At 36.2% G+C, this 26,433-nt stretch overlaps 1 protein-coding gene across 1 annotated transcript in view; it reads left to right on the forward strand.

Moving 5' to 3' along the window:
* The window catches only part of LOC115215434 (cilia- and flagella-associated protein 65-like), a 1,408,515-nt gene that overhangs the window by 1,226,104 nt on the left and 155,978 nt on the right, over nt 1-26,433 (forward strand). The window contains exon 36 of the mRNA XM_029784597.2: nt 21,075-21,230. Within this exon, the coding sequence (XP_029640457.2) occupies nt 21,075-21,230 (156 nt within the window). The remainder of the gene's footprint in view (nt 1-21,074; nt 21,231-26,433) is intronic.

The raw sequence follows: 26,433 nt of genomic DNA on the forward strand, positions 1-26,433 counted from the left end.
ATTTTAGTATTGCAGTTGATACAAACCTAAGCGTATTAATTTTCCTAGAAATATAACTTCTTATTTAGTATATGTTGTCCTTATAGTAAACCAACTGAGAAAATGCTGTACATTAATATAAATTGGAAACATCGCGGTCGTAAAAGGATTTATATAACACCAGTTAGCGCGAATCCATCCGATCCTCTGACGAGGAATCCTTTAGAAATAACATATAACGACTTCATAAGAATATATGACACAATGAACAGCGAACATCACAAGTATTCATTAAAACAAACATGGGGAACAAAAATGCGATACCCATTTCTTCCTATTGTTTAAATGTTCGTTCTAGTTTCTCCACTGCATTCTTAAATCTTATAGATAAATATTTCTGAATAGACGATAAAACAGTAAATGTTCAAAGTAAGCTAGAGATACCACAAAAACTTTGCAGTTTCCATGGATTGTATAAACAGAAGAAACCTTTCTGCTATAAACACATAACATCTTCCCATTTTTATAATTCTATCAACTCTAATATCTATCCTTTCAACCGTTTATGAGATTCTAAAGCGTGTGTTTATGGAACTACGGATTCTCTTGTAGATGGCAGCCAAATCAAAAGTAATATAAGGGTCAATATAAACTTTAAATAACATATGTCCTCGCAACATTACAACACAGACACACACACACAGACACACACACACACACACATACGTATACGTACATTCAGACATTGACTTCAGAAATACCATATTATAATTCACTATCTGCATATATCTGGGGGGATAAATGATTTTAATATTCACGATTATAAACTCAAATGATTTATTATAGAATATGTGAGTTCCTGCATTAATAGTTTCAGAATGTGAGATCCTTGTCTTGAATGGACGCCCAGCATTCTATTGCAGTGTTTTCCAAAATTTAAACAAAAGATCCAAACACATTGAATTATCATTGACGTTTCCATTTTTCACTCAGAGCTATTTTTCACTACCAGTAGCTTAAGAAAATATATTTCGCTCATAATGGATTTGTCATACCATGAAGGACGATCGATATTCCAAACAACGAAACGTTCATGCATTCATCAACAAAAGACTTCATGAAGAAGAGGATTTTTATATTCAAACGTATATTGTTTTTAAACTCTTGGTGGTGAAAAGGAAAAGAAGATTTTGGAATGTGGATGAAATTAAAAAAAGTCAATGCTTCTACTCATAGCAATGAATAAACGAAAATGTAAAGCGTTTTATACAGGTCTGTTCAGTAATCAATTAAATTTGAGGCTGTTTTCGAATATTTTGCTCCTATTTTATCGCTTCTACTAGTTATTAATCATCCAAATCAAAGAAGAATTTAGAGTTGATTCAGGAATTTTCAACTTCTAATATACATGTATAAATGCACACATACATACATACATACATACATACATACATGCATGCATGCATGCATGCATACATACATACATACATACATACATACATACATACAAACAAACAAAGGCGGTGAACTGTAGAATCGTTAGCTCGCCGGGCGAAATGCTTAGCGGTATTTCGCCTGCCGTTACGTTCTGAGTTCAAATTCCGCCGGGGTCGACTTTGCCTTTCATCCTTTCGGGGTCGATTAAATAAGTACCAGTTAATCACTGGGGTCAATGTAATCGACTTAATCCCCTTGTCTGTCCTTATTAGTCCCCTCTATGTTTAGCCCGTTGTGGGCAATAAAGAAATACATACAAACATACATGTATGTCTATCCATATTTGCAAACATGTATATCTTTACTTCAAACCGGTTGCAGCGGAAATGCGTTACACTACGCTATGCTAGAGTTCCTTGTCCTCATATCTTTTGGTAGATTCGTGTTATTTGGTCCTGCCAATTAATCGTCAATACGTTTCATTAGTCTGCATACTATAAAATGTTGCGAAAGTCTCTAAAATATAGCATGTGATATGGTGTGGTTTTCACCACGAAAGCAGCGGCCATCAATACCTACGAAGCTTTGAACAATAGTAGAGATGAGCAGAATGTATACTTAATTCTATTGTGCTCGCCTTATAAAATGCTTTGAGAACTCATGAAAAATGTGGTATACATATCAGCAAGGCACTCTTGAAGTGCTTTCTTCATTGTCCACATTTCTGCTCCACAAAGGTGAATATTCTCTGCGCAGGCACTAAATATGGTCAAAGTTGGTGACTTTGAAATAATTGATGCTACATATCGCGAAGATTGTTACAGACAGTCCGGGCTTGTCCCCTAACTGTCAGGAAAAGTCTTTCTTTTGGGGCCAAGTTACTTAAAGCCACTGACCTTCTTGAGTTGTGTGCCGTTTTTAGAACATATGCAAGAAATTTACAGCTGCAATACACAAAGGTTTATCACAGTTTGTGGCAAGCTTGAGCACAAGAATAGCAGTGAAGAGTATGACACCCTAATATCTGCTAACAGTGATATAACATGGAATTGCAAATAAAGACGTGGAAGATGACGTTAACCATTGCTTCCAATAGAAAAGTAACAAAGACCGGAAAGGAGTCGAGAACGCATTGTAGACACATTAGTCTAGATGTACTTGGAATACCGGAAGGAATGTGGATTCAGCAAAAGCCTTATTTTATGAAACGTGAAATGGAAGACGAGAAACATCAAGTTCAAAACAGAATATACACACACATTTAATACTGATAATTATTGGAGTTGTTTAGCCTTAGACCAACTTTATTCGAGTAGACCTAAAAAGCAAATGCATTCCATCTGTTACTAGCCTGTTTTTGTTTTATTATAACAAGGAGTACTCTCTTTAACGTATCATTCTGTATTGAAGAGGGTAAGTAATTTGAGGGAGAAATTTAGTTGCTATTTCTCTTATGATAAGTTCCAGTGTAGAGGCGTTCTCACTGACACATAATCATTATCAATTATCATCCTCTTTGTTGTTTAGTACCATTTCAGTTCTGACTGATAATATCTTTGCTCTATAGCTTTTCAGCCATAACCATTTCATTCCTCTCAGTTTCGTCACCTATCTTGCAGTACATTTCTCTATATAACCCTCTTTTCAAAACATTAAGGTATAACTGATGCAGATTGCTATTTCGTGCAAGTGATGCGATCACTTCGCTCTTTCGCCATTAAGTATTACTCCGTTCCTTACTGTGTCCATACAGTTTGGACAAGTATGTCATACAACTGTAATTCTGGTAATGACATTTTCTTCTGCTATCTTGCCGATAAAACACAAAAGAAACTTTTCTTGCACAGTGTAACATCGCCATTGTTGTGATCATCGTAGCCGTGGTGGAGTGTAGTCGTGGCCCAGTTGTCCATCCTGAATATCGTCATTGTCGCTGTTTAAATCAACTCAGACATGATTTCAGTAGAGATGAAGTATGTTCTATTCTATTTTTCAAGATTGCATTCAATATCCTTTCTTAAGACAGTAGTTTGTAATTTAAAAGAGATTTGGCTGCTATGTCTACTAATTTCAGCAAGACCCAGTCAAATACACGAATCCACTAAAAAAGAAAAGTACTTCCCTCTCTCTCTCTCTCACACACACACACACACATACACACACATTCACACACGCGCGCACAGATAATCACACATACATACATATACACCACAATCTCAAATTTACCATAAACATTTGACCTTGCCTCGTTAAACGAAAAAATAAAATCAATAGTATTAATGCTATTCCAAAACGAAAACAAAAAAAAACGAAAGATATCAGTTAAACATAACTGATAAACTTGTAACATTAACAATACAATATTTAGTTTTATTGTGGAAAAAGTTGGAAAGGAAATTAGTCGCTCACCAGTTTTTGAACAGCTGTCAATTAATTTGTGACCCTATCGGTTACGGATTTGAATACATGAATACTAAGAAACGGGCAATTCTGCGCATCTTTGTCTGTCGAAATGTTCACAAAATAAATAAATAAAATAAGTGTTTTGGCAAGATGCTTCAAGCTGGAAGTGTAAGTTGAAATGATACTGGTATTCAAGTAGACAAGACAGCATTATTATGCAGTTAAATTCTACTCGTCAAGATGAATGTTTCACTATTGAGACTGTCAGTAGGGAAAAATGACACCCTTCAAAGTAGTATTTTCGACAGAATATGTGTCTGTGTGTCTATGTATGAGTGTATGAATGTGTGTGTGTGCGTATATATATATATATATATATATATATATATATACACACATACATACACAGTGTATACACACAGACAGACAGACACACACATAAACGCATATAAACATCCACACACACACATATATATATATATATAAATATACATGCATACACATGCGAATACACATGTGTATATATATATATATATATATGTTGTATATGTATATATGTGCACATATACCTACATATATATACACACAAACATATAGTTATACATACACACACAAACACACACATATAGTAAATATCTTCTCTTGTGCGTGTATATATGTAAATGTAAGTACACACACATGCTATGTACACGCAGAGTTGAGGAATTCAGCGTAGCTTACACTACAGATATTGATGGTTAGAAGTGACATCTCTCTGAAATATGTAGTTTTTGGTTCTCACCTTTTGAAGAAACAATGACCTATAACGAGTTGATGTATATAGATAGTTCATCTTTGCCAGCTATAAGTTCATTTTCAGAATTCCAAATATTCACACAGTTTCCGAACTAAAAAAAAATCAAGTCAGGTATATATTGGTTTCAAATGTTGACACAAGGACAGCAATTTTCGATGAGGGGCTACTTCCATTACATCGAAGAGCGTACACAACTGGGGTCGATGTAATCTTATTTTTTTGTTCCCGAAAGGACGAAAGGCAAAGTCGACCTCGGCGGAATTTGAACACAGAACGTAATGACGGACGGAATACCCATTTCTTTACTACCCACAAGGGGCTAAACACAAAGAGGACAAACAAGGACAGACAAACGGATTAAGTCGATTACATCGACCCCAGTGCGCAAATGGTACTTATTTAATCGATCCCGAAAGGATGAAAGGCAAAGTCGACTTCAGCGGAATTTAAACTCAGAACGTAGCGGCAGACGAAATACCGCTAAGCATTTTACCCGGCATGCTAATGATTCCGCCAGCTCGCCGTTCTAGGGCAGGTATAAATTAACCTCGATTGTGTGTTTGTCCATCTTAAGTAATTTTTTCCCCGATGGATAATTTGAAGTCAATTCTATTACATAAAACAGTATTCAGTCAGCTAGATCTTGTCAATTTTTCTACCCTGTACCTAAATCCGAACTGGTGAAATCAGTGAACAAAATTCTGGACGTAAAAAAATTAGAAGAAAACTTTGCTCTGAAATTACACTTCTGCTGTTTTAAATGTAAGAAATTGTATTACCTAATGTAATTCTAGATAATCTATATCGTAAAAAATAGATGAACAGTTATGGTTAGACAGCCTTTAATTGTTCGTCTGCTCAGTTAGGATCACCTTCACCTAATCAACAATTACGTAATCAGCGATGATAACAACAGCTACAGCAGCATCGTATTCTCAGTTATGTAAGCACAGGTTATTTCGTCATTCATACCAGTGAAATCATAACAAAAGCCTTATCCCTCCATCGACCGTCTGGTTTCCTATTGATATATTACCCTGAGATAAGTTAAGAGATATATTTCTTTCCTAACGAGAATGTTCAACAGAATTGCACCTCGGTCTTCTCGTACAAAAGGAATGATGGAACTCAGTAATACATCCGAACAAAAGGTTTTTGCAATTGATAGCTGTGTCTAAACCTCAAGCAAAATTCGGGAATTCGAACGATAAACTCGTGAATAACGTCGAAAGGAGTTCAAATGCGTCAGTTGATGTGTTTAAATGTCTCTGCTATGGGTAAGCAAGAGAGAGAGAAGAAGTTCTGTTAGCATTTTGAGTATAAATTACAAAGTTAAAGTTGTAGGTGAATGTCTTCAGAAACCTAAAGTCGACATTCAGTTTTTGATTGGATTAAAAAGTTCTTGCTTTCGTCTCTCTTCTCTAATCGAAACTTGCCGCTTACTGACGTTTGCACCTTAGACTTTTGACTCTCTCACTACAAATCTCTATCCAGCATCCACTCTCGCTGCCTAAATCACTAATAACTTCTTAATTATACAACGATGCCTGCATCCATGGAAATTATTCTAGTCGATCCCACTGTAATGAATAAAATGTAAACTCACTAGAAAGGGTATTTAAACGCCTCATCTAGATCGGCAAAATCTTCATTTGAAATACCTTTAGACAAATAGTATTCTGCTCCGTTATCTTAACTTATTGACTATTCCTTAACCGCTGCGGGCAATTAGTTTTTAAAGATATGAAAGACAAACAATTGGAAATAATTTCCTATACTTTCTGCAGAGGAGAAATATTTGCCTAATTCAAATTTTGTAACACAAGAAAAAGCCACATTTTTGTCCACAATGTTTTTGCCCATCGAGCAACGTTTTAGCCTTGAATATATTACATTTATAGTTTTCTGCCCTGCGAAATGCTTCGCGGTATTTCGTCTGTCTTTACGTTCTGAGTTCAAATTCCATCGAGGTCGACTTTGCCTTTCATCCTTTCGGGGTCGATAAATTAAGTACCAGCTGTGTACTGGGGTCGATCTAATCGCCTGGTCCTCTCCCCCCAAAATTTCGGGCCTTGTAGAAGAGATTATAATTTTCTGTTCAAAATATCGTTTTTAGTTTAACTAATCCATAAAAGTCTTTGTTGTTGATTAAGACATCAACAATGGCCTTAGGGAAAACTGAAGTACTACAAGTATTTTCATTTACGATTTGATATTAGAAATTATTAACGAAAGTCTGTCTAGATATGAAAACTGAGAATCGAAAATAATCATAACTTGGAGCTTTATATACGCAGATGTGTGTATTTATATATCTAGGTATCTATGTATAATATATAATAGGCTTCTCATAAACCAATTTTTAATGTTATAGACATCTAAATTCCTAGTTCATGCGAAAATGCAAATCAAACACATCTGCTGATGAGACCCAGACGATGTACAGGGTGAGGTAGAGAGGACGGACGTGTTTGAAATGGCTATTACTCAACCCCAGGCAGGGGGACATGTACCGGTCGGTCTGTGCTGCTTTAGCATTTCTTATCTTTTCAGGTGAAACCATGGCGTTGTGGACAATAAAACATCGAGTGTTTGCCTATAAGAGTTACTTGTAGAATAACGAGTCACAGCAGTACAGCGTGAGTTTCGGCGTCACTTCAACGTTCACCGATATCAAGCTGTTCCTACCCATAGTCTTACGTCGGGCGAATGCGCTTCGTACGCTAATGACTAGGAAACTGGTTGGGGTGCCACGAACGGTACGGACCCTTGAGAATGTTGAACGCGTCAGATAAGCTTTGATACGCTGACCGAATCGCTCTGCTCGTAGGCATTCCACTGAACTTGGCATCGGTAATCGATCGGTAAAGCGTATTTTGCATTTCCACTCATATATATTGGTCATTGGGTAACAGTTGAAATCATGGGACTATGCACAGCGGTTCAAATTCGCACGTCAGATGGAAGAAATTTTTGAGGCAAATAACAACCTCATTTTGTTAATGAGTGATGAAGCTCATTTTCATCCCAATGGAATGGTAAATCAACAGAATTATTGTTATTAGGCTCTTGAAAATCAGAGAGAACTCAAAAGTGATGGTCTGATGTACTGTTGGAAAAGCTGCCGTCATTGGTCCTTACTTTTTTGAAGACAATACTGTAAATGCTGTTAATGTGAACTATGGGCGTTACATCGAGATGATAACTTCTTTGTGCCTGAATAACGACGGAAACATATGCCTATTCGACGTGTGTGATTTCGGCAGAGCATCAATGGACTTTCTTCGCCCTCTCTTCGTTGACCGCCTCGTTTCCAGGTTTGCTCATTTCCTTGGCCCCCTAGGTCCCCTGATTTGTCTATGATTATTTCTTGTAGGTAAACCTCAGGGCCCTTGTATATGCGCATAAGACCCATACATTTGTCGATTTGAAGGAAGTTATTCACCTGGAAATCGTCCAAATTTACAGAGCAATGCTGGAGAGAGAGTGGAGGCCATCTTTCAAGAACACCTTAAGAAATGCAACAATGAAAACGGACACCACATGATGGATGTTATTTTCAACACTTGATTTTGACAATTGCTACTTCAATACGAACACATGAAAATTTGTTTGCATCTAAAATTAATGATTTTGTGAACTTATCAAAAACATCCGTCCTCTCTGCCCCACCCGGTATTTATATTTGCAACGAAGCACCCAATTACAGAGGATTCAGTTTGTTGCAGTTTCTTTATCAAATAAATGATAATCTTAGTGCTTAAATTACTTTGGTATTTAATATAAGATTTGTGCTTTGAAAGATAGTTAGGGAGTTCTACAAAATGTTCGGTGTCAAATTACGTCTCTTAATGTTCAGATTTAAAATTTCACTGCAATTTAAAGTTTCACAAATTTAATATAATTGTTACTTCGTCTTGGAATAACTAGTTTGATCGTGCAAGAAAAAAAGTGTCTTCAACCGTTGTGGTGTAATTAAAATTATAATAAAGAATTGGTGCATATCGACTTGCTGGCAATCACTTCAATTTCTTTTCATTGGGTCTTCTGTAGCTAACAGGGGTAAAGGAGTTGACCTAAATACATGTCTAATATTAGTTTTATTAACTCCACTATGATAACAGTAAAAACGACGTAGATCAAACACATCCACTCATTCCTAATTTGAGAACATTCTCTGCGCAATGGGTAAACTAAGAAAACGGTTATGATGAAAGTAATTAAGTAAAATAACCATAATAATAATGATTTCAAATTTTGGCGCACGGCCAGCAATTTCGGTTGAGTTCTGATTATCAAAAGTGGCTCACTTGCCACCGTGCAATCATCGCATCACAATGGCTGTGATATACGGCCGTCTCCGATCGACTTTTAGGCATTTTATCAACCCCGAGTGGATGAAACGTAAAGTCGACCTCGGCGGAATTTGAACTCAGAACGTGAAGATAGACGAAATGCCGCAAAGCATTTTTCCCGGCGTGCTAACGATCCTGGCAGTTACCATTGCAATGCTTTGAATCCTGTACTGCGTACTAGTCCAGGACACCAAGCCTTCTAAAGTGAATGTAATCAAGCTATAGTTAGTACAACAGGGCTAGGTGAGCCGTTTAATACCGAAATTACCAGAAGTGTTTATGAGTGCTCGACTTGCATGAAATAAGTCAAATCTCAAACTATACAATGCTGTTTTAAAGGCACATTAGATAATATAGATCGGGATGCAGTAGTTCTGAAAAGAAAGAAGAAAACAGGTTCTCAGGTCTGAATAACTTTGATTATAGCTTTACTGACTAGCTTCTTCTATGTTTACAGTAAATTGTAACTGTTCGTATATGTATATATAAGATTGTTGAATTAATCATTAATGATTACATATTCACACGTTCTAAAAATATATGTAGAAAATAGTAAACATGTGGTTCACTTGATAATAGATTAGTAGAGGCACGATTTATCAAGCTGGTAGCATTGGCTTATATTTAGTTAGAGACTTCTATTGAATCAAGTGTCTTTTTGCCGTCTCCACTTATCTTCATAGCTTGTAAACTAGTTATACAAGCAAATGATTCATTTTAACAGAATCCCAAACCCCAGTAACATCCAAAGTAATTGATTGACAAATATACTTGGGAGATAACTTTGAATATTCAGAAATCTTACTTTATTCTGCATCTAAATTATTGAACACGACTTGCAGCAAAGGAATCCGCCACATTGGCATCACAACCAGTGTCTTATATTCGAAGGACACATATAGGTGCTGTATCTCCTCCCACCCTATCAGTACCTAACTGGCTTCAAAAGAGATGAAATTATTGATTGAAACAAATACACGTTACAACTATCTCGGAAACATATTGATGTTTACGTTGCTGAAAAGTTCACGTAAACCTAAGCACTAAATGGCCTTGCTGCAAATATAACTGTATGTACTACAAACTCTAGCATCTACCAGCGACACCGGTGTAATCTTTAAATCATTGCAATTAGCAGGGTGTTGAACCTCTCCACCGATTTGCTTGTGCTGTGTAGATAATAAACGGGCTTATGTTAAAAAGCTTTATTTCATTGTCGTTTTCATCAAAATTGTATTCCATCGTCGTTACTCTGTTATCCCTGGAGGAAGTTTCCTTTTCAAACTTGGCTATTTTGTTAAAGCCATAACTGTCTCCTTAGAATTCCTGTAAATGGAGAGGACGACGTGGTACCTTGCAGAAAATAAATACAGATGGATATAGAGGATTAAGGCAAAGCAAAGCTTTTACAGCTGCGAGAAATCAAGCCATTACAAGTCAATGATAAAGAGGTTTGTACTCGGATAAGATCATCTGACAAATCAATGTTTTATATTTCTATCAAATCTTTCCTGCAGCAGCAGATCAATCGTTTTGCATTTATGCTGAAACAAGCGTTGGAGTGGAAGGGTTAGTTAATGGTGCTCCAGTGTGTGTGTGGGGGGATCAATCTCAGGCGGAGGGAAGATGATTGATGGAAAAATGCGCTTGGACATCTCCATTACATTTTTGTGCTCATCTCTGTGTTTAGTAAATAGCAGTTCATCGTAGGCATAATTCACCTTTAGGCCGTGATTTTATAGTTACTTCATGAGTTATTTAGAGATAGTATCTGCACTAGATCGCCGTTAATACCATAACCGTCAAAATATCAAACATTTAACTTAGCTGACAGACCACTAGCAACACTTAATTGTTAAAACGAAGATTTTGAAATAGAACGGATCCCTCATCTGAACCCACGACGCAAAACGTTATCTGTCGAAATAGCAGATGCAATGCTTGATGGGAAGATATATAGAAAGGAGTCTGAATTTTAGAATAATTGACAATTTAATGTGTTAGACCCATTTAAAAGTATTAGCTTCGTCTAGCTTGAGAACGACTTTTGGATTATATTTACAGTTGAAGTAATTAGAGACGGTGTGCAGAGCTGCCTTATCTCAGCAAACATACTGTCACCTATGTTAATAGGCAAAAGGTCAGAAGGAACTCTCACGTGTGTTTAAAATAGTTTTAGCTTAACGAAAGTGATAAATAAGCAACCACAAGAGGTCAAAAGTCAGCGTTTGGCTTGACAAAGTTAAACGAAATAACTCTGAAGAGAAATTGTTTGAGATTAGGTGAGGCTGACCGACTAATTATTACGAAGATAAATTATCTAAATGTGGACAACATATCATCTATGCTTTCCTTGACTTAGTGGGTAGTGTACTGTACTCATGGTGGTAAGAGTGTGATTTCGATTCCTGAACCAGGCGAGTTGTGTTCTTAAGCAAAACACTTCCTCTCAGTCCACACGGCTGGTAAAAACGAGTAATCTTGTGATGAACCGGCGTCCAAGTGGAGAAATATATACATCACAGAATCCAGGAAACCAGCCTTATGAGCCTATGGCTCGGGAAGGAGCTTCCATTCTATTTTGTGGGGAGGGACAAAAGAAAGAAATATCTTTGCTATATTGCAATCTAAGACCCTAACAATTATTTCCAAGCCATTGAGAAAGAAAAAAGATATTGCTTCTTTTACGCTTATTAATACGAATGATGTAAGCTACCGATTGGAAGAATGTGACCCTTTAAAAAGAGGTGATACATCAAAATGCTTCCATTACGAATGTACAACTGAATTCCAGAAAGTATTATTCTTTTCATTTATTCTTTTACTTATTTCAGTCATGGACCTTGGCCATGCTGGGGCACCGCTTTGAACGGTTTTAGTGGAAGAAATCGACCTCAAGATTTATTCTTTGTAAGCCTAGCAATTATTCTCTCGGTATCTTTTGCCGAACTGCGAAGTTACGGGGACATAAACACACCAGCATAGGATCGGTTGTCAAGCGGTGGCAGGGGATGAACAGACACTGACAGGCAGACAGACACACACACACGCATATACGAAGGGCTTCTTTCAGTTTCTGCCTACCAAATCGACTGACAAGGCTTTGGTCAGTCTGAGGTTATAGGAGAATACACTTGCCCAAGGTTGTGCGTAGTGAGACTGAACACCGAACCATGTGGTTGAGAAGCAAGCTTCTTATCACACAACCACGTTCCTTTATGTAATATTCATTTAGTATCAACGTTTATAAATTAACTCGTGTGCTTGGGTGTCATTCTTAGTGTAGGATCTAAATAAATAGTGATAATTTTTTACATTGCTTTGTGAGAGAAAAATTAATTGTTGATTAGGGATGTATACTGTGTATATAGCAGGGAAGCGATTAAACCAACATTTGCACGAAACATTAATATAGGTTTCAAATATTAGCACAAGACCAGCAATTTTAGTGGAGTGGGTAAGTCGATTACATCGACTCCAGTGCTCAACTGGTACTTATTTTATCGACTCCGAAAAGGATGAAAGGCAAAGTCGACCTTGGCAGAATTTGAAATCAGAACATGAAGATGAACGAAATGTTGCTAATTACTTTGCCAGACGTTCTAACAATTCTAAAAGCTTGCCGCTTTCAATGGCACATTGTTATTGTCGAGTAAAAGTCCCTGAATAATTAAGCAACTTGAATAATTAAGCAACTTGAACATTTTCTGTCTAAAGTAGTTGTTGAATCGAAACGATTAATGAGGAACTAGGTTCAAGATCTATCCGCAAACACACTACATTAAAAATTTGGTCTCTTTTCTAATCATTTTCGTGTTCATATAATGGTAGGAAAGACAACGACGTTCAACAGATGTTTTGAACCACCAATGCTACATTTGATGTAATGGATGTCAGCGCCCCTAATAATGCGTGGCGGAGGGATTATCGGGTGGAAACTTTTTACATGATAGTGGGGTCAGAGAAAAGAAGGCTTTCATTTTTGACCGCTTTACCGTCTGGTGAGACTCACGTACAACCAAAATAAAACTCACTTTGGCCTGAAAATTTCCTATTGACAGAGTAGCGCGAATATGATCATGGCACGAAGAAGAACACTCATTATATGGAGAAATATTAGTTGTGACAAGCCTACCATTACTTCGTAAACTAAGAATATATTGGAGCGCAAAATTTACCAAGGGAGTTGCTAACAATGTTGGTAAATATATGTTCAGGAAATACAAAAGTAAATATTTTACTTGCATTTGTAGTGAATGGATATGTTTTGTTTGCGTTTGGATGTTTGAATATATTTTGTTGGATATATCATAGATTATGAATTGTAAACCAAGAGATATACAGAGTTAAAATGTACGGGTAACATCAGGAAAATAACGACTGATAAATGCATATTTATTATTTAATTATTTTAATCTCTAACCTAGATATATAACGTAAGGAATACGAATCAATTTTAACAATTTAAAATGGATAGATCTAAAGAAATGATATATTGGGCAAAATAATACTTAAGATATATAGAGATTTGTATATATTTTATATACTTGTAAAATTCAATTAATCCCAACAAACATCAATATTTGATTTCATTTATTAATTAATGGATTATTTAAATATATTGGGTCGGCAACTAAGTTCCCGTCGTTTTTTTAATTAAAATATTTAAAAAGGTTTAATAAAAAAATAACAACTAATTAATCAATAATATATTCACTCTTGTTGTTTACAACTTCTTCCCAATGTTGAACAAGGTTTTAAATATCTCGTTGGTAGAAATCAACCGATTTCGACTCGAAAAATTGATCCTACAAGCTCTCAATTCTGCATCAGTATTGAACGAAACTGCACGCATAGCATTTGAAAGAGATCGAAAGAGGTGAAAATCCGTTGATGCCAAATCAGGAGAGTACGGCGGGTGGGGCAGCACTTCCCAGCCGTGCGTTTGAATGGCTTCCTTGGTCATATTGGTGATATAAGGGCGGGTGTTGTGCAGTAGAAGAACTCCATGCTGCCGATTAGGTCTTTTCTCTTGAATATCCGTGTTGAGTCGTTCCATCTGTTGAACATAGAGTTCCGCATTGACAGTTTGGTTCCGTTCAAGCAATTCGTAATGGATAATCCCTTCCCAACCCCACCATATGCACAACATCATTTTACGAGGATGAAGATATTGCTTCACGCGCGGTGTCGCTTGTTTACCGGGGTTAAGCCATTCCTTAGGCTGCTTCATAGTGATGCACAGGCATCATTTTTTATGGCCAGTAACGATTCGGTAAAAAAATTGTTGTTTGTGTCCATGAGTTGAGCAGTGACGAACAAGCAAACCAGCAGAGATTGTGGCTCGTTTATTTTTGTTGTTGTCACTTAAAGCATGTAGAACCCATGCTCCATACTTCTGATCCTTTCCCATCGAGTGAAGATGCTTCTCTATAGCAGTGTGAGAGTATTCCATTTTCTCTGCCCGGTCCCTTGACACTTGACGAGAATTTTCGTGCAAATGTTGGTTTTATTGCTCTTCATCGAACTCAACTGGACAGGCAGAACGAGGCGCGTCTTTGAGGTCAAAATTTCCATTTTTGAACATGGTCTACTAACTACGAGCGGATCTTTCAACTATGACTCTCTCTCTATGCACAGCACAAATGTCGTGAGCAGCTTTGGCGGCCTTAGAACCTTGATTAAAAGCAAAACGAAGGTGTCGAAAATGCTCGTTTTTCTTAACTTGGTATTCCATTTTAATGTTCTGAAAATAAACAAAAATTAACTAAAATTAACTTTAAAAAAAAAATAGATTAAAAAATTATTGAAAAATAGAATTCTCGAAAACATAGATTCCAAAATTTAAAAACTCAATAAATTCCAAAATTAAAAAAAAAAACTAAACGGCGGGAACTTAGTTGGCAACCCGATATATGTGTCATGTTTCGGTACAGGGTTAGAAAGGAAACGAGGAAAATTGGTAACAGAATATTATTAAATCACGAAACTGCTTAAAAATAAATTCAGTCGAAATTATAGAGATGAAAAAATATTTATAGAACTGTGAATATAAAAGCTCCTGGCTTTAAGGGTACCGCGAAAGGCGTGGTTGGAAGCTCAAACTTCGGGTTCCTTTACAGGGCTTAGATAAAATGGAGGACCGCTGCAATAAGTATATGAATCTGAATGAGGAATATGTTGAATGAAATCAGAATTAATTGGCCATCCTCTATTATCTGTTACCCCAAGACCCCCCTCATGCCATTGTGAGTGCACGCACATGCGCAATAGAGAGCATCTAACATAATTTGTGTGTATATATAAGCGCTATACACACTTTATAACACTGTACTCACGTGTTTGTGTGTATAATAGACGGTATCTAGCATGGAGTGCATATATCTGAAGTAGAGTATATGCAACATTTTGTATTTATATTTCTATGGAAAATACAGAACATATAACATATGTGGATGTATGGGACAATAAGAGTTTTGACTGATATTTCAAGCAGGTTGACATACCTAGTATGTCCTTTGATTAATTTTAATCCCTCGGCTATTTAATGCTATTTTTGGCCTGCTATCGCCTGTGTCATTGATTCTGTTATTATCATTTTTAAAATTGTTACATTGGATAATAATAGAATTAATGACACCTTCGTAAATTAATTTATGTGTGTATATATATATATATATATATATATATATATACATACATACACACACATACATATATGTTCCACGTCATAGCGTTGTGTTTTCTCTTTGTTCATGTTTGGATTAACTATATATATATATATATATTAATAGTTATCGCCAAACTAATATGGCAGTCCATAAATATAAGACTAAAGCTGTCGCTGATTAGCTCCAAGAGGCCATTGCCTCTAGCTAGCTATATGGCACACGAACCTGCGTCCATTACAACCTTCGAACAGGGGAGGTCAGCCGCTTCACCTTGCTGGTCAGACACCTGCAGACATGTTTCAGGGTTGTTGCCCTTTATCAATGCAGCGTAGTGAGACCCAGTAGGTGTCGCTACCGACCGTCTGTTCGAAGATTTTATTTACCTAGTTACAGTGGAATACATCCACTTGTTTTCAATAATAGAAATATTAAAATTACTAAGTCTCTCTAAAGGAGATTACGGCAGCGTTACTAGATATTAATAGTTATCGCCAAACTAATATGGCAGTCCATAAATATAAGACTAAAGCTGTTGCTGATTAGCTCCAAGAGGCCATCGCCTCTAGCTAGCTAAAAAGAGACCGATAGAATAAATACTGGGCTTACAAAAAGAATAAGTCCCGGGGTCGAGTTGCTCGACTAAAGGTGGTGCTCCAGCATGGCCGCAGTCAAATGACTGAAACAAGTAAAAGAATAAAAGAGTATATATAGCGTAGGATGCGTGTGGGTGCGCGATTGTATAAGCACGTGCGAGCATCGAAATAATTAAATAAATCTTTTCGCTAATTACACGATAATGATGAATGCAGTTTACATTATGATTACACGATTTTCATGTTGACGTTGAAATAACAGATATAGAAAGTAAATTACAAAATCGTTCGAATATCTGCCACAGATTTTGCGTTACTGGGGTCAATTCATCTGGTGTGCGCTTTCGGCAATTACTGTATTTATGTACCCTTTATTATATCTATAGTCCAAAACGACAGATGTTCTACTGTCATAGTTTCTGTTAAGTGCAAATTCAAAATGAATTATCTTTTAATGATTAGCTGGTTTATTAGAGATACTACAATTTGAGTGTCAATTAATGTTGGGATATGAACTGGTGACACACATAATCAGAAAGTCGGCATTCTATCAGCTAATTGTTATTCTTAGCTTTGTTAATTTCCTCGTGCTAAATTCGATTAGCGAAAGCTAGTATTGTTTATTGTTAACTTCCCAAAACACACAAACTAAATAACTCAGAATTTCTCACATGACTTGTGAAAAAATTATTAGAGGATTCAGCAATTCTATGTGGTACCTCAACTGGCTCGAAATGACAGCCAAATTTCTTTCACATCATATCCAACCATTGACATGAAGAACAGTGAACAGTCTGTATATAATATAATGGGATTGTTTAGGCCGCACCCAGAGAGAAACCAGCTTACTGATTGGTATCAAGTCATCCACACACCCGCTCAAGCTCAGAACCTCACGTAAGCTGCCTTCTCTCTCTGCTGTTTCCATTGTTACTATAACAGACGGTGCCTTTCGAAGGCATTTCCACTCTAGTCATCTTATGACACACGGAGTAATAATTTCCAGGCGCTACACTAATTTTCGTTGCGTCTTGCAACATTTTCAATTGTCAAGTTTATTGAAAAGGTTGCAAGACGCAACGAAAGATTTAGGAAAATAAAAATAAGAAATGAGTGGAAATTTTACCAGTGGGTGTGTGAAATTATAAGGCACAAAAAAAAATTACTCTCCCCAGACACAACAGTATATACACACACACACACGCACACACACTCACACACACACACACACACACATACACACACACATATATATGTATATATATATACACAAGAGTTTGTAACTCAATACAAATGATTTTATTTATAGAATTCGCGTCAAGACACTTCGCAGATAAAGATTCTTTCACTCTCTCTCTCTCACGCACTCTCTCTTCCTCTCTATCTGTCCATCATTCATCTCTCTCTCCTTCTCTCTCTACACGCGCGCACACACACTCACATATATATAAAGTGATAAATAGATGTGCAAAGTATGTGTGTGTGTAAATTTATGTATACCATGGTCAATACAACGCGTAAGAAGAGAGCCGACGATGCATTGTACGGATTAGTTTAAGGAATCTTCGAGGAAGTATAAGGTCAGACCAGATCATCGGGACAGTACTAATACTGACAGGAGCATTGGGGGTTGTCGCGGTGTGTGAAAGAGGTTGGTATTCTGGAAATGAAGACAACTACAATCTTGTTCAAGAGAGCTAAAAGGAATGTACACGTTTGTTGCCATCATTACTAACGCTCCACCGTCACGTATATATCAACCACCCGCAACAGAGCTGGCGTATCTTGGGTTGGACAGTTCAGCTACCAAAGATCTAACATTGAAAGAATTGGAAGTTGCCGGATTTCGACAGACAACTGAAGGAAATGTTTTCATAGAAAGTATTTTAAATCTCTCTCTCTCTCTGTCTCTCCACACACACACACACACATATATATATATATATATATACATATACAGGTCTTTAAAAAATCTCTCTGAAAATTTTGTGGAAATGAAGAATAGGAAAGGAAAAAAATCAATATTCAGTTTAATAGCTTTGTGTCTCATATGTGCTTTTTATCTTTTCCTTCGAGCTGATACTTCGGAAAATATCTTCATTAAACTTTACTCTTTGTTTCAATAGTTTCGATTTACTGTCACTCAAGAGGACGGAGTACTGTATTTCAGAGAAGTTAATGTAGTCCACTATATCCATTCCTTTGTTAGAAATATAATTACGATAATCTGAAGAAATATAGGAAATTACAGTTATTTCTAATATAAGTAGGTAGAATATTTATTTTCTTCCACTTTTTCTTTTGGGTTTTCTGAGAAGAATGAAGCACTCTGTATTGACCTTTGCAGAGTGTTCTTGTCGGGTGAGATGTGAAAATTACTATGAAGCAACGCTTCAACGAAATTTTGCCCAAACCAATCTTGTCTGAATTCTTGTAATAGGGTGAACTTCCCTGAAATCATACAAGAAGAAAGTATTGTTGTTCAATCAGATAATAGAACTGCAATATCCATGGACTTTGGTCTAAGCATCTGTATAACTAAGATATCTTGCCTGTTACTCACACAATGCCAACGAGGGCAGCAGGGGTGTCTTTACTCTGAATATGTATTTAGCGCATGATATATTGCATCTGACTGAAAGACAAAGTTGAATAGCCTTTATCGTAGAATTCAGCACTATCAAGACTTTATATAAACTGAACACCTACCATGCATATCACGTCTACTGTTTGTTTCTACAAGTAATACATATATTTCTCATTTCCCACATTACTTCTTCCTTCCTGATTAAAAAAAAATCACATAAAACGCACCACATATGTGTGCCAGTAAATCGGTCATTCGATCCTCTGACTAATAAGTCCAAGTGTATATCGTTAAGGCAAATTAACTGTGTGTGTGTGTGTATTTGAGTGTGCGTATGATGTTTGCACGTGTGTGTATGTGCGCACAAACGATCATTCGGCGAAGTCCTGAGACTGTTGAATTGATAGCCTTGCAACTCCGATTCTTTGCTCTCTGAATTGAAATAGTGTCAAGGTTAACACTGTATTTCATTCTTTTGGGATCGCTAAGCAAACCCTCAATTCTCTCTCATGGACGACTCGTCTCTTTTTCTCCCTATTTACTTGTCGGTCTTTCTTTTATCTAAAGGAAATCGGTTGTGGATAGATCAGTTGACGCATGGGCTCAGCCAAATCTGGAGACACCTAAAACGTGCCATGAAACGCAGTAACAACACTGTTAAAATTTGAGAGCTAAATGTGTGTGTGAATGCATGAATGTATATATGTGTGTGTGTATATATATATATGTGTGTGTGTGTGTGTATGCACGTATGTGTGCGCGTGATTTGTTGGAGATTCTAGCAGCTTAGTAGACTGCCGTTCCCTTTTTCTCTTGCTACGACACCTATTGAACCACTGAACATACTTCAGTCTTACTTGCCTTTCTGTTTATTGAGATTGTCCTGTACATTTTCCTGGAAAACAACATAATATCAGATTATGAAGGTTTGAACGGCCAAACAAGACCTCCACAAATAAGACATCAGATTGCATTCTATTCGTCTATCCCATCGTTCCCCCAATAATGAAATTTTTTTTCTGTTTTGCTGCCAATATTTGAGATTGACGAAGTAGGACAAGCGGTAACACGCCAGACTAAACTCTTCCTTAATGTTGTTGCTTTGGTCTTTCATTAGATTTCACAAACTCCGCCGGAGTCAATATTTCCTTACATCTTTCCAGAGTCAATGTAATAATTACTACTATTGAGCTAATTGAATTAAAGCAGTCGTCTATAACTCTAAGGCACAAATTTAGTGTTGTGACTAATACAGGAAATCAATGTTTCGAGACATTTCTATTGAAATCTGAACTTCTAATTATAAATACCTTGTAAAATAATCAATGGGGTACTGGGTAACTAGCCAGTAAATCGGTCATTCGATCCTCTGACTAACACGTCCATGTGTATGTCATTACGGCAAATTAACTCTGAACGGTTCGCTCTACATCAATGTATTATAAATAGCATTGCGAAATATATCTCATTTTAAGTAGCTTGTAGGATGTTTATATATATATTGAAAATATTCCTTGCAGGAATAACTCGGTGAAGAGTGGGGTCTGCATGAATGATTTGTCTTAAATACAACGCCTTTACTGAGTTTTATGCGCATAAACAGCTGTGGGTTAGAGGCCAGTAACTGAATTCTCCCAAGCTGACTTCAAAATAGTAACGTCATGGTTTTTGTCAATCTACAGGGCTACATCTCATGTAATTAGCTTTCGAATTTGGTGAGCATTGGTACGGATATGTCTAATCATAAAGGATTTCTCGTGTAGAAGCAGGCTTACATAATTATGATAAGTCTGGACTGTTAAGTTACAAGTATAGTGTATCAGACAAGATACTATATGGCTTCCCCACTTCCCATGTAAGGCTTGTGTCGACCTGAGACTGTTAAATGCAATGGATCAAGATGTCACGCTGCTAAGCAAACTTCTAAAACTCTCAATCATTCCTGTGTTCATTTAGTAACAGTATATTAGTTTATTACTGTCTATATGGACGGTAGACTTAATCTGGCTCTCAGTTATTATACCACCAACAGAAGACAATTTGGTACATTTAAGTATTATTTAAAATGTTGGTAGCATTTGAACTGAATCAGCGGTCATTGCTAAATTTGTATTTTCTATACATTCGCATGTATCAGTCACGCAAATCTTGCCCAAATATTTATGTCTTCCCACCTTTTCTTGATAATTCCATGACAGAAACTCTAACAGGTAACTGTTATCATGTTGTTTTGTATTTGTTTTATTCTTTTAGGTTGATATACCAATTTACTTGGAAGGGGGAGAGACAGTTCTGGTGAATTTTGTCGGTCTAGGTTACGATTCCAATAGAATGGGCAGTGCTATGCCATATTCAGCAGTATGTGATGTTTCGACCCCTGAGAAGCAGTTGATCAAATTGCCAGATCAGGTAAGTAAATTGTAGCTCTTTAATTCTTCTATATGTCTCAATCATTAGACTGCGGCAGTTCTGGAACGCCTTCTCGAATAGTTTGATCGGCACCAGTATTTATTTATTTGCATTTTACCGGGCGACTATCGAAAGAGGACGTAAACGATCTAACTCCAGCTGTCAACGAGTGAGACATAAACCACACTCTGGCACCATATGCATACACACGCGTGCACACACACACACACACTCATATTCTTTTATTATTTCAGTAATTCAACTGCAGTCATGCTGGAGCATCAACTTAAGGGGGTTCAGTCGAACAAATCGAACCGAGGACTTGTTCTTTGTAAGCCTTGTGTTTATTCATTTTTTGCCGAACTGCTATATATATATATATATATATAATATTAATAATAATATTAATAATAATAATAATAATAATAATAATAATGATGATGATGATAAGAGGAAGGGAAATAGAAAGTCAAAGTGAAACCAGATATTAATATCTCGAATGCATTTAATACATGTATATTAAATGCTTTCAAAATGTTGATATTTGGTTTTGCTTTGTTAATATACATTATACGACTCCACACCTTTAAAATCTAATCAGGCGTTGCTTCATTTACATGGATAATCTGACAATGATTTGGAGGAGAATGTTCTGCTGAACCCGATTCCAAAATTCATGTAAAGAATATCGTTTCCAAGCATGAGACGCGTGCGTGCTCACACACACACACACACACACACACACGAACACACACACACGCACACACACACACTATTTATGTATATAATTATATATACAATTTTTTCCTGAATGAGAGAAAAAACCAAGGCTGTGAAGATTTTAGAACATTTACAAATAGAAGGTCTTACATCTGTTTTCAGGATATTTATTATATCCCTTCATCGGAGACGGTGTGAGAACATGGTTTAGCAATAGTTAATTAGATAAGATACGAAATAGAGAGTGAAGTGGAGGAATGAAAATAGATGTGAAATATGCAGGGATATTGCATTTGTAGATCCATTATTTAGGCAGAATGGTATGCATATAAGATTCTAATGCCTTGTAAGTAAAATCCAATAGTATCTAAAATTGGACATTCCAAGTTTCGAGTTTGTACACAGTGCTATTGAATCAAGGGTTTTATTTAAAGTGACCTAAAAGTAGGGAATGCACTTGTAAGGTCAAATCGAAAACAGGAGGCGATGAATAAAGAAACGAAAGAAAAAAGAACAAGGAGAGAGATAATAAGGGGAAGTGTACCAGTTAGTAGCCTGTCAAGATAATTTGAAAGTAGGAATGGGGAGATGAGAGTGTTAGAAAGAAAAAAGTTATTGGAGTGTAAAAAGATTGTTGTTATGTTTAACCTGAAGAGTGGCTATATTTATATTGAAGTGATTTTAATACTACTACTATTATTTTTACTATTATCATTTCTTAAATATAGCCACGAAACACGTGTCGTTATTCTACCAAATATATACGTTTTATTTATTATTTTGCACGTTACGTAATCATCGTTATAGGTTTTATCTTATATTTAATCTTTCTATAATATGTAATTTTCTAGATGGCATAATTTAATTTTTCATTATTGAATTGATAAAAGGTGTTTTTTTTCTAATATATATATTGATACACACACGAAATATACCACCATATGATGTTTATGGGTAAAATATGTGAATATCCAGAAATTTATTGCAGTATTTTCCCCATTCTATTCCACTATGAATTCGTTTAAACGACCGAACCGGTAGATGCTAAGGGAAAAATCTACAAATTGTCTTTCTATTTTCTATGACGATTTTCTCTAAGCGTTTTTGTTCGTCTTATTTTTTTAATACATACATACATACATATATACATACATACATGCATGCATACATGCATACATACATACATACATACTCGACAAGTGTCGAAACCATAATGATATGCGTTTGGCAGTTGATGATAGAAATGCATATTTGTTATGCTAGTTTGTAAAATTTTCTTAGTCTCAGAATACTTAATTGTCTTTCATTCTAGTAAAGTGGAAAGTGCTTGTGAAATCATTGTTTCTAAAGATTTATTGGTTGTTTTTCTTCATAGATTATCATATCAGGTTTGGATATTTGTCTTTATTTTCGGGAGGCTCTGTGACACATGTCTATCTATATATGTGTATGGGATGAGTTTCTTCGAGTTTCCGTCTACCAAATTCACTCAGAGGGGTCGTGTCAGCTTGAGGCTAAAACACTTGCCCAAGGTACTACGCAGTTGCTATTGATCCAAAGACCACATATTTTAGGGATCAAGCTTCTCAACCACACGACTACTGCCTTAGTTTGAATTATGAACTCAATAACGTAATGGGAGATCACATAATAAATCTCGATCTAAATTACGTTGAGAGAGCATGAAGGAAGCATAACCGTTAAAATACTATTAATAATAGTTTCTCCTGTTAACATGACGACAGGGAGGAGCGTACAAGCAATTATGATGTCAGCAGGGAGGTGCTTGAAGAGAGATGTGTAAGAGGAGGATAATGGTGGTGGTGTTGGTTGTGATTGTTAAATGGCTGATATTCTCACATCACAGTGTGAAATATTGATTAGTTGAGAGCGACGGGTATTTGTGATGGACGAGAACCGAGTGCGCAACAACGTGTTTCCGGATTTGTACCATCTTGTGTGAGTCTCTTCTAACACAATCATCAGTTGTCCAGCTGTCTTGTTAAGGGAATTTGATAGACAGCAACTATGAAAAACCCTGTTCTCCGTCGTGTGTCTATTTAACTATCTAGCTATCAATGCACGCACACACACACACACAAACACGCACAACACACACATACACACGCATATACACACGTACACACGCATATACACACATACACACAGATATATTCTTTTACCAATAGCAATGCGACCATTCACCCTGAAAAGCTTAGTTGATCAGTTGACTCTGTACATATCAGAATCTAGTTTACATTAAGTTACGTTGACGTAGGCAAAAATGCATCGATTGTCAAGTGCAGAGTTATAACTCAATAATTCCCAACAGTATATATACACATACACGCAAGTTAGGGTTAGGGTTAGGGAATCTGCTATGTTTCTGTCTCATATTCAGTAGCTAACACTGAGTTGTAGTAAAAGTCACTCACCTAAGTTGCCGGGGAGTTATTTCTGCACGTATTTGTGTGTGTGATGTTCACACGCATCTGTTTATTACTGCCTGTCTAAGTTATGTCAAATTGCTTCTTTTTGATTTTTATTCAGTGTTTGATAAATAGAATCGATAAAACAAGTAGTAGACCGAAATAAGTACCGAATCTAATATGACCTGTCATAAATGTTTGAACTGAATATCCCAGCATGACTGGAATTGAAAGACTGGAATCATTACTAACTACAATGGATGTCAGTGGGAAATATCACCACCTATATATATATATATATATATATATATATATATATATATATATATATATATATTCCATTTCAGTAACTGAGGATAAAACTTTTTACATCAGTGGCCAGCATATAAAATGAGACCAATTAAGGTGAAAACATTATATGCTCACAGGAGTATATATAAATATTTCATTTATTTCTATAACTATATTCTGCTGAAGATGGAAGAGACTTTGGGCAGATTCAGAAATTAGCTAATACAGAACTATCTGTTTTATACAACATTTCCGTTGGCTTATTGCGGCGAATTCAGCGTATGTTTGTCACTAGTTTTAGTGGTGCAGTCAAGTCGGAGATAATGTATGTGTATTACAGATTAAGGCGAACCGTTCCTTAGAGAGGCTTCAACGCAGTTTGCACTCACAAATGTCAATTTACTACGCTGTCATTGTGGAACTGAAACCCTTAAGCGTTTCGTTGGAAAGGAGATTCCTTAACTACACGCTTATGTGCCTGCGTTCATTAGTATTAGACTTAGTTTAAGCATTGTAACTTTATCGTCGTTTGCATAGCCAATCGTTGATATATCTGATCAATAACGGATTCATTGAATGCTATATTATATATTGAGATATAATGGGAAATTGGCCGAAGTTTATCGTAACTTTTATTTCATAGTCACCCTCCCTTCTCTTCCACGCTCACCTCCGCTACCGCCATTTATCTTGAAAATGTATGTAGCCGGTCAGTGATTGCTCAAACGTTAGCAGCCGTCTTAACGGCTGGAGAAGCAGAGCTAACAGGTTATGAATTCATGCAATATATCTTGCCTGATTATAACTCAACTGAAGACATTTTTAAAACCTGCATAAGTTCCACCCACACACTGCTTCTCACAAATCAACCGGTTTAAAATTTACTTCTTAGCAATATTCAATATTCTAGCTCTATAAGTAGTTGTTTTATGTTAACTTTTCAAATATTTCATCCGCACCAGGCCTCTTTCTGTTAGCTATGCAGCTATATGGACGTGAGAGCTTCTAAAAGATCTTCTCCGACTTGCATCAAACAATTTGGTGATTCATCTAATCTTTATAAATTGACCTGCTGACTCTAGCATCCGTCTACTCGAAATATTTGTTTAATAATTGATTTACTTATGTACACACACACACACACATTAGTGTTTAGAGACTAACAAATGCAAACTCATAATGTCTTTTTATATTTCATTTATAAATCATTCTGGCATCAAGAATACATGCATAGATTCTTATATATATATATAATATATATATATATATATATATATATATATATATATATATTCCATTTCAGTAACTGAGGATAAAACTTTTTACATCAGTGGCCAGCATATAAAATGAGACCAATTAAGGTGAAAACATTATATGCTCACAGGAGTATATATAAATATTTCATTTATTTCTATAACTATATTCTGCTGAAGATGGAAGAGACTTTGGGCAGATTCAGAAATTAGCTAATACAGAACTATCTGTTTTATACAACATTTCCGTTGGCTTATTGCGGCGAATTCAGCGTATGTTTGTCACTAGTTTTAGTGGTGCAGTCAAGTCGGAGATAATGTATGTGTATTACAGATTAAGGCGAACCGTTCCTTAGAGAGGCTTCAACGCAGTTTGCACTCACAAATGTCAATTTACTACGCTGTCATTGTGGAACTGAAACCCTTAAGCGTTTCGTTGGAAAGGAGATTCCTTAACTACACGCTTATGTGCCTGCGTTCATTAGTATTAGACTTAGTTTAAGCATTGTA

The sequence above is a fragment of the Octopus sinensis genome, linkage group LG9 (genome assembly GCF_006345805.1).
Source record: "Octopus sinensis linkage group LG9, ASM634580v1, whole genome shotgun sequence".
In the NCBI taxonomy this organism is placed as follows: domain Eukaryota; kingdom Metazoa; phylum Mollusca; class Cephalopoda; order Octopoda; family Octopodidae; genus Octopus; species Octopus sinensis.